The 18,328-nt window shown below is 36.6% G+C and overlaps 1 protein-coding gene across 3 annotated transcripts in view; it reads left to right on the forward strand.

Annotated features, from left to right (window-relative positions):
* LOC110458736 overlaps positions 1-16,231 on the forward strand; it is a 44,510-nt gene extending 28,279 nt beyond the window's left edge. For all 3 annotated transcript variants that reach the window (XM_021510621.1, XM_021510622.1, XM_021510623.1), the window contains 8 exons: positions 1,406-1,456; positions 3,367-3,636; positions 5,387-5,634; positions 5,780-5,966; positions 7,211-7,311; positions 10,789-12,024; positions 13,691-13,718; positions 15,609-16,231. In XM_021510621.1, coding sequence (XP_021366296.1) covers positions 1,406-1,456; positions 3,367-3,636; positions 5,387-5,634; positions 5,780-5,966; positions 7,211-7,311; positions 10,789-12,024; positions 13,691-13,718; positions 15,609-15,925 — 2,438 coding nt within the window. In that variant the 3' untranslated portion in view covers positions 15,926-16,231. The remainder of the gene's footprint in view (positions 1-1,405; positions 1,457-3,366; positions 3,637-5,386; positions 5,635-5,779; positions 5,967-7,210; positions 7,312-10,788; positions 12,025-13,690; positions 13,719-15,608) is intronic.
* Positions 16,232-18,328: the final 2,097 nt, after the last annotated feature.

An 18,328-nucleotide genomic window follows, 5' to 3' on the forward strand; every position in this document is an offset into this window, starting at 1 on the left:
TGAAAGTTCGTTTAATGGTTTCAAACAAAAACAATATTCTAAATCCAGAAATGTACTTTGTTTCTTATTTGCTTCTTACAAATAAATGATGTAATAACAGATACCAATTTATAGTGTTTCAGGATATATCCTGAAAGAAACAAATTACTCATCACTAGCACGTTGATAAAATCGAGAGGGCAACCACATATGTAGGTGACCACTCGTTTTAATCACGTGCAAGCTTTGTGTAATTTGTTTTCCTCAACAGACCCTGAAGAACGCTGTTAATAAACAATTTTTCCTCTATATACCTACTGCTATGTATATTTCACCAATATTAATCATAAATTGTCGTTCCAGTTGATTATCTCGCCTGGCGCGAGCAGATACATTTCTAAATCGGCAAGTCCGTTTTAAAGTCCTTCTCATAGTCTCCTATGTGTTACCATGCTGAAACAAACTTGTATTTGATTTACCATTATATGTAGATGGTTTCAAGTAGTATACTGATGATCATATACAATCTAATTAACACCTAAGTGAGATTTTTTTCAATCTTATCTTTATCAAAATCTGTCATTTTTTAAGCATTATGCATGATGTCATTTATAGTAACTGTTAAGGACTCACACAACTAAATTATTTACTATATGTTATTACCAAACATATTTGCTAATAACTTTAATATTTAAAGTTCAAAACTAGTGACAACTGTCTAGATTCATAAATACATACTTTTCAAAGACTACAAAATTACTTATTAGTAGGTTTAGTGTATGTTGGAGTGTCACAGCGCCAAGAAGCAACAACCACTTACTACTGAATTCCTAATGCTGATGTCGAAACTTATTTCTGTAGCTAGTTTATAGAGCCAAAAGCTTACGAGAAAAGGATGAATAACAAGGTAGAAACTGGTACTTTAGTATAGTTTTTAACTCACCTGCCCGAAGAATCTTTATATAGAGCGTGACAAAGTTTGAGAATGACTTTGACCAACTTTCAAGGTCACAGCGGTCAAATATGTCAAACACTTCAAACGACTTCTTCTGAAAAACTGAAAGGTATAGAATCTTAATATTTGACTGGTGGCTTCCTGAGATGGAGCCTGACAACGTTTGAGAATGAAAATGACCTTGACTTACTTGAAAAATGTGTCAAGCAACTTCTAAAGAAGAACCAAAAAGCATAGAATCTTATAATAATAGTTGGCTAGTAGTTCACCAGATGGAGCCGACAAAAGTTTGCGAGGGAAATATTTGTAGTGCAATATAATATTTAATGAGGATACATGTATTTTGCTATGACTGCTTAAATATTCAGGTGAGCGATACAGGCCCTCTGGGCCTCTTGTCTAATGATCTTGGACTGAATACAGGTAGATCTTTTAGTGAAAGTTATTGGCACATTTGTTTTACTTAAACAGGTCCATCACAAGCCAAGAAATCAAGGCCAGGAGATCAAGGCCAGTCTACAGGTTTGTGATACGTACACGTTCAGTTGGATGTAAACATGTAAAGATTGATTGTATGAATAATATATTTATAGCTGTACAACCATTATGATCAGAGAAAAAAACAGGATGTCATGTAACGCCTTATGTTATCATACATCATTCTAGCATTGAATTGAGACTGAGATAGGCTGGAAACCAATACACATCATAGATGGAAGGATCTTAAGATGCTTTATCAAAATTGTGAATTTCATGATCCCCAGACTCCATGTTTGCCCCTGGGGAGGGGGCGAAGTTTACTATACTTTATATAGGAATATGATACTTTTGGGTATGTTTGGTTCATTTTTCAATTGGAAATTATTCAAACTTGACAGACATTATAACTATGAAACGACGGTTAGATACTTCGACAGTTTGGGCCCGGGCTCGCCCCCCTAGGACTGAGGGGCGTGGCTAAAAGGGGTCAAATTGGCTTAAATTAAAAAAAACTTATCCAGACCAAGATATGCTGGAAAAAATAATCTACATAGATAGAATGGTCTTAAAGTTTACTATGGTTATATAGAAAAATGATACTTTTGGGTATCTTAGGTTCATTTCCTTTTGGAAATCATTGAAACTTGATAGACATTATAACTTTGAAATGACACTTTGATACTATGACAGTTTGGGCTTGACCATCTTGAAATTCTTCTCCAGACTCAGAAATGGCTTCATTGACCTAAGTACTATCCCTGAACAAGCAATGTCTGACACATGCACAGAAGCAAAATTATTTTTTCAAGAAGATTAAACTGGAAAAGAAAAAAGAAAAAAGAATGGCGTACACATCCATAGTGTTATATTATAAATAACTTTGCCAAAGGCCTGATTGTTCTCTTCAACAACACTTTGTATGTTTGTCGTTTATCATGTTAGTTTTAATATTATTAACAAAATATGCGACCTTTTTTATCACAAAAAGCTCAAAACAAATATCTTTCTCATATCAACTGGTGTTAAATTTAGATGATGTAGTCAACTCACAATTTTGTTGTTTTTTACCATTTAGCTGTATGTAATTTATGTTCAGTATAAAAAGATGCAAAGCTTCCAAATTGCAGATTACAATACACAAAAACTCTTCATTGTTGAATCAATATATTAGATATTTGATAGGACAGCTGTTTTCTTTTAACCAGTAACCTTACTCAAATAAAAAAAAAATCAAACAGCTCGTTCTACTGTAACAGGAAAGAAAGAAGTGAAAAGATGAGGTGTCCCAGCTGGGATCGAACCCAATACCCCAGGTTCCGAAGGTCAATGCTCTACCACTGAACAAAACTGAGCAAAAGGGACATGTCCTGTCAGCTGACTGATAGAACCACTATTTGTACATAGTACATAAACTACCCAGATTTTTCATGCTCCTTTTGCACTACATGTAGTTCAAGTTATCTTTGTTACAAAATGATTTCTTTTTCATTTGGCAACATCGATAACATCATTTTTTACTCAGGTGACCGTTAAGGCCCATGGGCCTCTTGTTGTTTTTTATATTAAATTTATATATGAACATATGAATGCTTAAATTGAAGTATTGTTTATATATATATTTATTTGGTGCCTTTGACTAAGGAACCAATAGTTTGTAAATGAAAAATGTAGATCCTCTTTGAGCTAGGCATAAAGGTGTTCAAAGCATCCTTCGATTTGACCCCCTAGATTCGGGGAGACAAAGACAGTTTAGAAATATTTGCAGTATTATATTTAATGAGAATATTTTGCTATGATTGCTTAATATTCGTGTGAGCACTACAGGCCCTTTGGGCCAGATGTCGAGTCTTCTGTTTTATGATAGTATACCTTGATATGGCAGAATTTGGTTACCTCATATGTGTCTGTGTTATATCAGGTGATTCTACTAACAAATATGCTTTGCATAACAGGAGGGAACAATTTACCAGCGGAGATCCTGCAGATGGACCCGTATTCCATACAGCTCTATCAAAAGTGTTTGGAGGAAAAGGAGGAGGCAGACTATAGTTTACGGGTGATTGTAATCGGTCAAACAGAGGTTGGTAAGACAACGCTTACTCGCAATCTCTTGAGGCTTCCACGAATTATACCACCGGAGAGCGCAAGGAGTACTGACGGAGTTGATATTCACTACAGTTTTGTAAACCTGCATGATAACGACTGGAACACAGTTGGCACTGGTATATCTTTATTAACTTTATATATTATGGGACATAATTACAACGCTGGGTAAAGATTATTTTTTTAATCCTTGTAATTATTCTAATCGCCTTTGTCGTCGCTCGTCGTGCATCGTGCATCTACCATGGTGCGTCCGAAAAAAATACATTTTCGACTTCTCAGAAACCGCTGATCCGATTTTAATAAAATTTTGCAAGAACCTTCCTTGGTCAAATATGCACCAAAAGTGTTATTAATATGGTTCCCAACCCCAGGGGCTCTGAGAAGCGGGGTTAAAAATGGTCAAATAAGCTTGAATATTAAAAATCTTCTTCTCCAAACCCAGATATGTTGGAAACCAATACTCTTCATAGGTGGAAGGGTCTTGAGGTACTTTATAAAAATTGTGAATTTCGTGACCCTCGAGGTTCACGTTTGCCCCTGGGGAAGGGGTGAAATTTACTATAGTTTATATAGAAAAATGCAACTTTTGGGTATATTTTGTTCATTTTCTACTGGAAATCATTCAAACTTGATTTACATTATGACCTTGAGATGACAGTTTGATACTTTGAGATTTTTAACATTGTCTCATCCCCAGGGGCTTTGGGGCTGAGCCCAAATGGGTTCATATAGCCAGATCTCATCTTCTTCACACTGAGATAGGCTGGAAACCAATACACATCATAGATGGAAGGGTCTTGAGGTGCTTTTTCAAAGTTGTAATTGCATGACCCCCAGAATCCATGTTTGCCCCTGAAGAGGGGGCGAAGTCTTCTATACGTTATATAGGAAAATGATACTTTTGTGTATGTTTGGTTCATTTTCAATTGGGAATTATTCAAACTTGACAACCATTATAACTATGAAACGACGGTTTGATACTTTGACAGTTTGGACCCGGGCCCGCCTCCTAGGGCTGAGGGATGGGGCTAAAGGGGTCAAATTGGCTTAAATTAAAAAATCTTATCAAGACCCAGATGTGTTTCCAGTATATCTGAGTCTGGAGAATAACTCCAAGATGGCTAAAGCCCAAACTGTCATAGTATCAAACTGTCAGCTGAAATAAGTAACCTACATAGATGGAAGGGTCTCTGGAATACAATTGCAAGTACATGCATTTATTTTGAATCAAAATCATCTTCCAACATCATCTTCAGCTCAAACATCGTTATAAATGATCGAGTGATCTATTGATATAGTACTTTCTGCGGTTTAAAATTCTTCCTGCTGCACCCTCTAAGTGCGTGCATGCTCTTACTGAACCGGTTCATTCTTATTCAAATACAAATGTGAACAGAAACATATGATTAGAGGTATGTATTATGATATTTATAAATCTTACTTGCGATGTATTGTGTAAATTCAAGAATGTGTTATGTGTGAACTCAGACACATAACTGACACTGTGTTGTCGACAGCGTAGTGCTGTACATGTTTACTTCTCACAGAAAGGCCCGGATATTGCGCTATTTTGGTCGTAGCTATTTTTATCACCGGCTTTCCCTAAAGATGAAACTGACCACACTGGACGTTGGCATCAAATTGGGTCATTATCAACTACGTAAACTTTCGTTAGGAGATAAATATTTTCAGTTTCGACTTGATTTTCAGGTAATCAAAAAAAATACTTCACTAAATTGTCCCTTTGAAAGCATATACAAACATTCAACGATTCAGTGTAGCTCACTTGGGCCTTTCAAATTTTAGGAAATAGAAGTGTTTTTATTTCCAATGTATCTTTTGTAAGGAAAACTTTGTTTTTAACAGACATGCAACATGCAGGTCAATCCCTGAATGCAAGACTGATACAGTCACTCAAGAGCACCACTTCAAATGAAAGAGCAGAACCAAAAATAGATGGTGAATCATCAGACCAAACTTCTTTAACATCTGAAGATGGCAGCTTCAGCGCTGGTGAATTTGACAATGATACTCCTGTTGGTGATCTTGTCCTGGAGACTGTTAAAAATTTGGTTATGTCACAAAAAGTTCCCTCAGGTGATTTCGATTATACAGTAAGTATAGTTGCATAATTGCAACAAAACAATTTTTATCATAAAATAATGAGAAGTATTTCTTCAGATTTTTACAATAAAGAAAAACAACAAATTGATGTCTTTTGACACAATTTATATGACTTTGATATGTTTTTGTTTGCAGAAGCTTGGAGAGTTGAGTGTGTGGGACTTTGCAGGACAGTTTGTATTCTACACAACCCACCACACTTTCCTGACCCATCGGGCTGTGTATCTACTGGTCACCAGGCTTGACCAAAACATCAACGACACTGTAGATAATGATCAATGCTTTCTAGACGCCACTGGCTGCAAGAAAATGAAAATCAAAGGTTAGTATGATAACAAGATATTTGATATTGAATTGTTACACAGACTCTACTTCTGTAACAAATTAAAATGCATAAATGTAATGAAACAACATACCATATTATGAGGGCTGCATAACACAGTTGGTAGTGTGTTCGGTAGTAAAGGTGGATCCTACAGGAGGTGAATGTGGTTGTATCCTTACCCCTTGTGACTTGAGTGGAATACATTATGGTCTGAATCAGAACACCTTTATTACATTCAGTTGGGGCATGTGGGGAGATACCAAAAGGGAGTAAATTACTAAAACTTTCAACAATCTTCTTCTTTAGACCTAGATATGCTAGAAACAAAACCTCTTCATGGAAGAGATGCCCTAAGGTGCTTCATTACAACTGTGAATTCAATTACCCTATGGCACACATTGGGGAAGTATTATTTACTATTTTATGATATATTATTATTATTATTTAACATGTTATGCTATCTGAAAAATAGTTGCCGCTTTGTCCATCCGCCCATTCATACATCCAAAAATCCAACATCTGACTCGCTGAAGATAGGGATTTATGTAGGATGAAAAGGTGATGTGTCACAATACCACTTTGGTGTCTGTATGCCGTAGATCCAGCTCACATTGAAGTAACATTATTTTTCAATCTTGATGACCTGTTCAGGGAGCATAATCCATCACTTTTATTGATTTTCTTGTGACTGACATTTACCAGAAAAATACGTTGATCACTTATGGACACTATTGTGAAGTTTGCCCATTCAGGATAAAATCTAAAAAAAAATTGAATTCATACTGCCAATCCTCCAGTGCCATGACACTCTGATTATGTCATATCACAACAACAAACAACGATTGCATCTCAACTTGAGAAGAACTTGAGGAACTTGAGAAGAACTTGTGGAACTTGAGAATGGATTTACATTTGTCACAGATCGAGGACTGATCATTAAGCAAATAGCTAAATGTTATTTGGAAAATACGGTGTTTTGTTGACTTTTTATGATATTTTTTTAAGGAAGCAGTATATCGAGCATTAACAGTTTATCACACTGTATTTTCAGGGTTTGTCGCTTAAAACATTTTCTGATACTGATCAAAAGTGCAAGATTCCTGCCGGTTGCATATTCATCTTTGATTTTTGACAAAAAAAATTGATATTGCTATTTCTCAGAAAGTAGGAGGGGAAGTTCTAGATTCCTCTTGCTTGGTTCTTTCAATATCTAAATAATAAACCTATATCTTTTATGACAGATTTTGTATCATACTGGATGAACTCTGTCCACCTATACAGCGGTGCTGCTGAACACCTGCCGCCTGTGATACTTGTGGGAACACACCTGGACAAGGTTGAGGTAAATTTATTGCTCCCTCAGTCTGTGCATATAGTTGTGTAGTGATATATATTTGTCATGATCTATTCTCCATTTCAACTTAAGCCGACATCTACTTAATAACCAAGAGACTGAAGTCCAAGTCTGATAAAAAATCACTTTTGCAAATTTCTATGACAAGTAAATGTAAGTACATGATGCTAACATAAAAGCAAACTAGGAAAATAGCTGACTTTTTTAGTCATAAAAAGATGAGTATTTTCATATCCAATATAAATCAAAGTTTTACCAGGCTGAATGGGCCATTAATGTGAGCATAGTGATGGGAGAATTGTGCAAAGTAAGAAACATATTTAATTCCCCATCTCAGATATTTTGCAATCAACTTTAGTAGGGCAGACTGAAGTACATAACTTAAATCATTACATTTATTCATTCTGGGGAGTTTATTGGAATTACTCCGACTAATCATCTGTCAGCAATATTGCGTCAAGCATATCTTAAAAACTACCAGAGCGATTTCTCTCATATTTAGCATACTTCTTCCAGATGATGTAATGTTGTGCCCTTTTGCTCGTCGTGTATTTTGGATGGTAGGCTATTCAAATCACCCTTTATCCGAGGTCCGTCCTCCGTTCGACCGTCCATCATTCTGTCCATCTTTTCTTCAATCCATCTCTCCGTCTGTGCCTCCTTAAACTTTTCTCGTTGGCGCTTTTTCACATGAGGGTTCCTAGTTTGCATATCAAGGTTTGGGACTGATAAGAAAACCAAGATGGCCGACAGGCAGGCGTCTTAAATGTTGTTAGTTAAAGTTAAAGTTTGTTAGTGCTTATTCTCAGAAAGTACAAGAGATGTCTTTCTTAAATCTTATATGAAGGTTCGCTTCGGTCCTTGGTTATGTGTATCAAATTTTCGCGACTGCTCAAAAAAACATAATGTGCGACAGTACCGGAGGAACATATCTCAAATTTCATTTGAAAGTTTATTATGATCCTTAGATACGCGTATTGAATCGAAAAACCAAGATGATCGTTAATGTTCTTTAATTTTGAGAGTAATAATTGTTAGCACTATTTCTGAGAAAAACAAGAGGGATCCTTCTGAAATTTTACAAGAAGCTTCCCAATATTCCCTTCTCATCCATGTGGATTTTTGGGACTGATCGAGAAAAAAGATGGCCACCAAACAAAACAACCATCTTGAATTTGACAGTTTAATTTTGTAATCTCTTTGGTCCTTAGTTGTGCATGTTCTATTTTGAGAGTGATAATAAAAACAAGATGGCCGCAGGAAGAACTAAACAGATCTTTCCCATATTGCACTGATTGGTGCTATTTCTTAAACATTAAGTACTGTACTAGTAAATATGTTAAACGACAAACTCACTTTGAAGGTTGTCTTTTATACACAACAGTTTGAGTTACATCAAGGTGCATTTACTATTTACATTACTCGATCAAACTGATAAGATCAAACTTTATATATAACTTGTGTCAAATGTATCTTAGACGTGGCCTAATACTTTTATATTATGAGATGTTGTGCCCTTTTGCACGCATTAGAATTGCACAAAACATCTTAGAGTTATGCCCCTTTTCATATTGTTTTACAAAAGATATTATCCCGGCATATCATCTATACTATTTCACCTGCAATACATTGAGTTACCTCAAAGTGTATTGATTGTTAATATTACTTGATCAAACAATCAAATACAAGCGGTATGTCACTGTGGCCTATGCTTTGACCTTTGACCTCAACCCTTTGAAACAAGTTTGCCCGGGACATATTTTCGATGATTTTTCACCTGGAGTAAATATATTTGGAATGCAGTACATCACGGGATGGTCAGATACAAAAAGTAGGTCAATGTGACCTGTACTTTAATTGCCTTTGACTTTAACCTTTGAACACGTTTGTTTGGTTCATATCTTATACCAATTCACCTTGCTTTACCAAATTTGCTATGCAAGTATGTTACGTCTGGGGGAGTACACGAAATATGGCTCTGTGGCATAACTTCTAAAATAGGTGAACAGCTCAGTAAATAAATAAATCAATGCTTTGCCTTTGGCTTACAGTTCTAGTTTATATTGGAGTGGAAAGTATTATTTGGCACTTGGCTTACAGTTCTAGTTTATTAGCTGATAGTATTTAACTAAATTTGACTGGAAGCATTCCTAGGTGATGGAAATTCAAAATTGTACAAATGATGAGGTTGACCTCCTAGGGGGCTGAGGGGCGGGACCGAAAAGGGTTATTTGGCTAGTTTGCTTTTAGGACTTCTCATTAACTAAGCGATGGATATCAACTAAATTTTGTTGGCAGTATCCCTAGGTGGTGGGGATTAACAATTAAACAAATGGAAGGCTGACCCCAAGGACTAAGGGATGGGGCCAAATATAGTTTATTACTTGGATATGGTTGAGATCCCCACACTAAAACCATATATGCAATTGCTGAATATAAAAAAATGAATGCACATATGCTTCCAGGATGGCGCTGGGGTCTGGCCTCACCCATGGACACTTAGTCCCTGGTTCATGACTTTTAAACAGTTGAAATCTCCACCCCATAACTAAGTACACAAATGCTGGGCTTAAAGAGTGGAACACATTCATGATATTAGCATTGACCCTTGGATCTGGCCACACTAGGGACCCAGTTTCTGAGTCACAACTTGGAAACAGTTGATATTCCCCAAATAAACAATTAAAGAGTTTAAAGATATGAATGCACATTTGCTTCCAGAATGGATCCGGGGTCTGCGCCACCCTTGGAGATTTAACCAAAGTCATTACTTCAAAACGGCTGAGATCCCCACCAAAAGAATATATACAATTGCTGGGCATTTTTTGAAAATTCTATTACAGATATGCTACAAGGATATGCCTTGGGGTCTGGCCCATTAATTCCCTTGGATCTTATTTGGAGAATATTTTGCTATGATTGCTTAGATATCCAGATGAGTGATACAGGGTCCCTGGGCTCCTTGTATTGGAGTGGGAGATATTAATTAGCCTTTGGCTTACAGTTCTAGTTTATATTGGAGTGGGAGGTATTAGTTAGCACTTGATTTACAGTTCTAGTTTATATTGGAATGGGAGGTGTTAGTTAGCACTTGGTTTACAGTTCTAGTTATATTGGAATGGGAGGTATTAGTAAGCACTTGACTTACAGTTCTAGTTTATATTGGAATGGGAGGTATAAGTTAGCTCTTGGTTTACAGTTCTAGTTTATATTGGAGTGGGAGGTATTAGTTAGCACTTGGCTTACAGTTCTAGTTTATATTGGATTGGGAGGTATTAGTTAGCGCTTGGTTTACAGTTCTAGTTTATATAGGAGTGGGAGGTATTAGTTAGCACTTGACTTACAGTTCTAGTTTAAATTGGAGTGGGAGGTATTAGTTAGCGCTTGGTTTACAGTTCTAGTTTATAGAGGAATGGGATATCTTGGCTTACAGTTCTTGTTTTTATATGACTTATCTGTTTACAGGGAGACATTGAAAAGAAGAATAAATCATACTTTGAGGATATCAAGAAGTATCTGTTGGAGACACCCACTTCTTGTCACCTGATTGACAGAGACTACACTGTTTCCGATCCTCCCGATGAGCTGGAATTGGAAAGCCTAAGGCAAAAAATTGTGGAACTTGCATCACAGCAAACATACTGGGGAGAAAAGATTCCAGCCAAATGGATTACCCTGGAAAAAGCATTGATGGAAAAGAAGATTGAAGGTGTCAACATCATGTCATATGACAATGTTGTTAAGCTAGACGAAAATACTGGAGTTCCCATTGATGACGAAGAGAAACTAGATTTGTTCTTGCGCTTCCAGCATGCCAAAGGGAATATGATTTACTTCAGTGAAGGTTGTCTACGGAATCACATAGTTCTCAACCCACAGTGGCTGATAGATGCCTTCAAATGTATAATCACCGCTAGGCAATTCTGCATCAAGAACCCAAGTTTGGTTGATCACTGGGAGGCCCTCAACCTTTCTGGAAAGCTGTATCTAGGTATGGTGGATGCAATATTTAGAAGAGAAGACAGATTCTGTGAACATAAAGGGCATATACTGGGTCTGATGGAACGTCTTCACATCATAAGTCACCATGTAGGGAACACAGATGATGACAAAAGTGACACATCAGAAAAAGAATTCTACTTCGTGCCATCATTACTCAAGGACAACGTTACAGAGTGCAAAATGGAAACCTATGTCAAGGGCACAAACAGAACCCCCTACTTGTGTTACGTCTTCAAGAACAATTTCCTGCCAACTGCTGTGTTCCACCGTCTCGTTGCTGCCTGTCTATCCAAATATTCAGTTGCAAAACAGGGGAAACAGTTCCTGATTTTCTGTGGTTGTGGGATCTTTGATCTGAATGGTGGGCTGACACGTCTGGTGGTGACTTTCTATGACAACATCATTCAAATTGGACTGTTCAGGTTCAGTAGAGAAAAATGCGCACCAGAAACCTCTACATGTGTTTTGGTACGACAATTTGTAACAGAGACCCTGGAGCGTGTTCTGGGCCGATACCACATGAACTTGCCATTCACACTGCATTTGAAGTGTGGGAAAAGTCCCCTGCTATCTCATGAAGGCTTGCTGTCAGTAAAGGCTGTACAATCAGGAGATCAAGATGTGGCGTGTCATGACCATGAGAAGGAAAGCCACATCATCAGCAGACGTTGCCTCCTACAGCTATGGTTCCCTGATCAGGTATCGTCTTCAGACAAAATTCATGTAAATCAAACACAAAACGTGAGATAAACGTATTCACAAAGCCTGCTATTTCAAGTAAATTACCCTGCAATCTCCGAAAAATTACCTTGCTACATGTATCTGAGATAAATTACTTTGCTGTCTTATAAATCACCCTGCTATCTTAGATTAATAACCCTTTTGTTTCATATCTATAACCCTGATATCTCATATTACCCTGCTATCCCAAATGAATAACCCTGCTATCTGAGATAAATAACCTTGATATCTCAGAGAAATAACCCTGCTATCTAAGATGAATAACCATGATATCTCAGATAAACAACCGTGCTATCTAAATAAGCAAATCTACTTTATCTGTCGGTCTGTCAACATTTTTATTCAAACATCTTCTTCTGAACTGCTGCGGATTCAAAATCATACAATTGAGAGGCTGACCACAAGGGTCTGTGATCAGTGATAGAAGGCGTAACTTGGCTACACTGTTTTGAACTGTTGCTAAGTCCACTCTTTTAATACACTGGCAGTGGGCATTGACCGCCTTTAATACAACATGAGGCCTAGATCAAGTAAAGTCCTTTATCCATAAGGAAGGGGAGACGGATTTTTAACTTACATTGTGGTAGAGCATCCGTCTGTCAATAAACTTTCCTTTAAAATACTACTTGTCTAGATTGCCTGAGAGAGAATTTTGACTTAATGTTATCTAAAGAATTGTTAGGTCAAGAGGACTGAAATTGGTAAAATTGGAGACTGTAGAACCACCCCCTCCCCCAAAACACACTTACATCACCTGAAACAGAAGGTAGGGGCCAAATGATTATGTGAAATAAAGGTAAGAAATAAACATCCCTTTTCTGAGATAAAGGGATTTTGGTTTAATTTGCTTGTGATAGGTGACTCTAATTTGTATAAACGAAGGGTATGCAGCACCCCTTTGATTCAGAGGGGCAGGGGGCTAAAGGGGAAATAGAGGTACATTTTTAAAATCTTTCTTCTGAAATGCTGTAAAGAATGCCTACAGAAATCTTCAAATATTCTACCGAGAGCTAGTTGCCTGAGGTCTGTTGTTAACCTGTTACATGTAACCATTGTGATCGGGTGGTGCAGTGGATAGCGCACTTGCCTTTCACCAAGGCGGCCGGGGTTCGATTCCCCGATCGGACGTAAAAAGGTTGGGGTCACCTGCCCGACCATGTGGGTTTTCTCCAGTTACGCCGATTTCCTCCCACACTAAGACCCCCTCGCTCTTACATCCGGGCCAACAAGAGTGATTAATATAAGTTGAAATAACTTGTTTGATAAGTGTTTTAAAATAAATAAAGTTTATAATTGTTATATTTCTGAAAACTTACTGCTTAAAATAAAGTTTGATTTGAAGGTTTAGTTGGATCATGAATGGACAGTTTGAAAAGTATTTTTCCATGACTGCTCTATACTTAGGTGAGCAATATGTCCTTTGGGCCTCTTGTTGTTATTGTCACGACTATTGGTGTCGCTAGCTAGTTTAAATGTTGTATATGATGATGACATACATATATCAGACTGAATTTTAACATATTTTATCATTTTACATTGTTTAATCTGGAATGAGAATAATTATAAAGGAACCTATACCAATTTGTTTTAGTTGAAGAGTAATGATACAATTGTTTAATTTTAGGTATCAGCTACAGACACCAATGAGGAAGGTGAGATTTTTTTATTATTAAATTAATGTAAATTCAAAATATCACAACATCAAGATTGTATTTCACCCGACTTGTGAAATTTTGGCGTGTTCATTATTTGCTAATTCATTCCGTGCACCAAATATACCAAAAATTAACCACATCCAAAATATCCCGAAGTACGGTATAAGAATACTTAGGATGAGTGTATTAGTTCCTCGCCGGTCCCTTCTCTCTGTCCATCCAAAAAGATTATAATGTGTGTAAATTTTATGCTATTTTACCAGATTTGGCATATAACTACACCTTGGGATGGTGGAGCGCAGAGTTAATAGAGTAGATCACTGTGATCTACATGTGTGCTCCAACCTTTGACCTTTACATTGGATAAAGATTTCTGTTCTTTTACCTTTGACCTTGACATTTAAAATACGTTTGTTTGGCACATATTGTGTATACTTTATCACCATCTGTAACCATATGTGATATACAGGCACATTTCGCAGAGTACAAGAAGTAGTTTTTTTTTGCCATTAACCATAGCAAAGGTTTGTCTTGGGCATTTTTTCAATAATATTTCACTTGGATAAACCAGATTTTTTTTACTAGTACCTTAGCGTTGACCTTTAACCTAAAATAAATCGTCTATAGAATATGTTCTATTCTTTATGTCAAACCAAAATCAGTATGCTGGTACGTGTTATGATGGTGAAGTGCAGTATATAAAAAGGACATGTATGTTACTATGATCTATTCTTGAACCCAGTTGTCATTGATAAATTTTGTCCGGAGCATATATATAACTTCACTTAGAGTAACACTAGATGAGATATGCAAATATTAGTTAGATGGTAGAGTGCAGAGTTTGAGTTTCAGAAGTAAGTCACTGTGACATATGTTTTGACCTTTGACCTTATCGTTTGAAAGTTTGAAAAAGAAATGTCCAGCAGCATATCTTATATAGTATTTATCTATTAAGATTAACAAAATGCATATATAGCTTACCTCTGACCCCAGAACTGGAGTAACATGCATGTACAATGAAGGCAAAGTTAAAACTTCAATGTATCATTATTTTAAATAGATATATTTCATGATTTGTTATGGGGGAAAAATATTTTTTTCTTTTTTTCTTTCATGATAATTACTTATTTAGATTGTAAATGCTTTGCATCAGTCTTACAGGTTGTAGCGTTTCACCAATGTGAACATAAAGCTGTTAAATAATGATTTACCAGATTATCTGATATCTTACTAATTGTCGGGGTAACTGGAAGCCCTGAATAGTCACCATAATATGCATTTGCTCCTGCATTTCCCTTTGACTTCCTTCTCCAAACTGACTGTTTTAACTGTAACTCAATCATATTTAGCTGGATTTGATCTTTTTCATTCAGACATGTCTTGCCCATTTCCAGTTTTAGTTCTAGCTTTTAATGTAAATTGAAATCATGGGCATCTATTATCCGTAACTGCCCAAATGACCTTCTCTATACGCCCACAAAGCAAAACGTATATTGACTCTGTCAACTCGTCTTTTTTGTGAGTGCAGCTAGTCCCACAATTTACTGAATGTAGTGGAGTTTTATGTGTGGGCGATTTATGAAGATCCACATAATGTAAAGTCAGGACCTGTGTCAATTTTTATAAGTGCTGAGGCCATAGGAAACCTTAAATGTTTATGCTGGCATAACACATTCTTGAGAGAGCAACTGTATGATCAGGTCCACCATTTTCTGCAATGGACAGCTTTTTGAGCCTTGCATCTTTCAACATTCATGTGTTTATGTAATTTTTGCACCACAGAACGTTCATTTGATTGATATTCAGGCGTTCATAAAAATACTTAATAACTAACCAACCAAGATAACTTTTTTAATGACTTAAACAAGTTTATATTGTGTTTTACAGTGGATCAGTGCACGTCTGGCAACAACTTCGGACAACCAGGTGCTATTCCAAATGAGAAACTCCGTCGAATATCTACAAAAATCGGCAAAGAATTCAAAGCACTAGCTTGTCACCTTGGACTTATAGAAGCAGAAATCGACCAGATTCAGTCAGATCACCCTCACAATACCAAAGAGCAGATCTACCAAATCTTAGTCAGCTGGACACAGAAATCAGGACCACAAGCTACAGAGCAATGCTTGAGAGAGGCTTTTAGAAATTCTGGAATCAATGTAGAAATTCTCTCTGAACCAGAAATTTCTAGTCCATTTTTATAGTGCCAGGTTGGTAACTGTCTGCAAGTTTGCCGCTTCAGTACTTAAAAACTGTAGGAAATTATATATATCTATATAGATATATATAGATATGTGTGTGTGTGGGGGTGATTAGAGATATGCAATGTGTATAAGAAATTAACTATGTTACAGGCTAGTTTGCATTTTGATATATAGATGAAGTGTTGTGTTTAGAGTTGCTAGATATGTGGAGTTTATTATGTAAGCAGTTTAGGACCACAGATCGGCATTAGAATGAAAGTAATTTCCTATTAACAGAAGAATGTGTTTTCTTTTTTCTGTCCCAAAGTGTAAAACATGACAAAGACACAGAATGGTTTTCATTAATAACAAGAGTTAGATGTTATGATTTTGAAATGGCTTTAGTTGATGTATTGTATACATGAATGATGAGATACACTTTAACATGTTTAACAAAGCATTAGACAAACATGCTTTATACTTATCTGAGGATGTAGAATGTGATCACACCCGTCTGTGTGGTGAAGACAGGAAATGTTAATATGCTTAAAACTATTGTCAGTGTTATAGATTATGAGATAAACCTTGTCGTGTTAAATGTTACAGGTTCAGAAGAATGTGTTAATTTTACATCTTCAAACTTAAGGTGGTAAACCTGACGAGGACACATTATTCTGTGTGGAGAGGAGAGAAGTGATAATGTGTAGCGTAAACAACTGCTGAAATATGACGAGAACGACATGAGTCCAAGACTAAAATATCTGTGTCCCAGATTTCACTGATACTTCCAACCCTGAAGCCCTTGAAAGACAAACGGATATTAATGCTCTAATGTAAACACAGTGAAAAAGAGAAACCCTTATAGATGTTGATATCACATTATATTACTTTTTTGCAGCGAGATATTGAATTCTTTTAGCTTGATACAACTGATATCTTTTTAGTTTTGACCAATTACAACAATTTTTCTCTAGAAAAATATATCTGACCCGTCTCGGTATCCTCTCTCGGCTTTTGTTCATTCTTGCTTATATAAATGCTATCATCTGCGCGTGAAACATTATTGTATTTCTTCTGGAAAGTTAATATATCAATACCAAACCGTTTGGAGAGATTTGTCGTCGCCATAGCCTCCGTTATCATTGCTATGCTGATGACACACAAATTTACATGGTCATCAAACCACAGAACAGTTGGGATACAATTTTAGAAAATCTGGAAGCTTGTCTGATAGATATCAGTACCTGGATGAACGCCAACATGCTAAAGCTTAATTAGGAAAACACGGAACTAATCGTCTTTTCCCCAAAGTGTCGGTAAACAATGGCTCTCCAGCTCAAGGTCAGTGCCAGAACTATTGAGGCTGTCCCAGCTGTTAAAAACCTAGGGATATACTTTTTGTAGTTCACTGAACATGGCGAAACAAGTGAACGCTATTGTCAAATCCTGTTACTACCAGATCAGGAACATCAGCTGTATTCGGCACTTTATAACTGTAAATGCATGCAAGATTTTGGTGCATTCACTTGTTACCTCTCAGTTGGATTATGGTAATGCCCTGCTCTGTGGTATATATGACAAACTAGTCGTCTGCAGAGGGTCCAGAACACTTCAGCACGGATGGTTACTCGTACTCGAAAGAGAGAGCACATCACACCTGTGTTATATTCATTGCACTGGTTACCAGTGTACGATACAGGTCGCAGTACAAAATTTTGGTGTACATATACAAGGCATTGAATGTAACAGCTCCCCAGTACCTACATGAGCTTGTTACCCTGTATCAGCCGTCACGATCACTGTGGTCGGAGTCGGAATCATTGTTGTGTGTCCCAAAATCTCGTACTGTGACCTATGGAAACCGGTGCTTTGGGAGGGTTTCGGCCACATTGTGGAATAGCTTACCATCTGCTATTAGAAAGTCAAATACCCTGGCCAAATTTAGGAGGGGCATCAAAACTCACCTCTTCACGTTTGGATTTTAGACTCTTTGCAAAGACGTCATGTAAATACCTCCCTTTATTTGTTCATTTATGATTTCTGCTTGCTTAAATGTATAAAAGTGATTGTAAGCCTTTGTTTTTGTTTCACTATTATAACTAATATTATTATCCATATGTTGTAAAGCGCCTTAGAGTAATTTAAAAAAATATATAGGGCACTATATAAAATGTTGTAAATTATTATTATTATTGTTATTATATCATAAAGGTAATTTTTTTTAGTGAAGCACCAAAACGTATTGTGAATTTCGACCTTTATTTGTAGCACATTTTGTTGTGATTCAAAAGTGTAACAGATACAAACGTCAAAATGATTTTGTGAAATACAGATACACTTCCAAAAGTTTTCACTGTAACGGTATCACAGTAAATATACAAATTGTGCTATAAATAGATGGGCACAGATATTGTTCACGTTATT

This window comes from Mizuhopecten yessoensis, unplaced genomic scaffold (genome assembly GCF_002113885.1).
Source record: "Mizuhopecten yessoensis strain PY_sf001 unplaced genomic scaffold, ASM211388v2 scaffold9737, whole genome shotgun sequence".
NCBI lineage: Eukaryota > Metazoa > Mollusca > Bivalvia > Pectinida > Pectinidae > Mizuhopecten > Mizuhopecten yessoensis.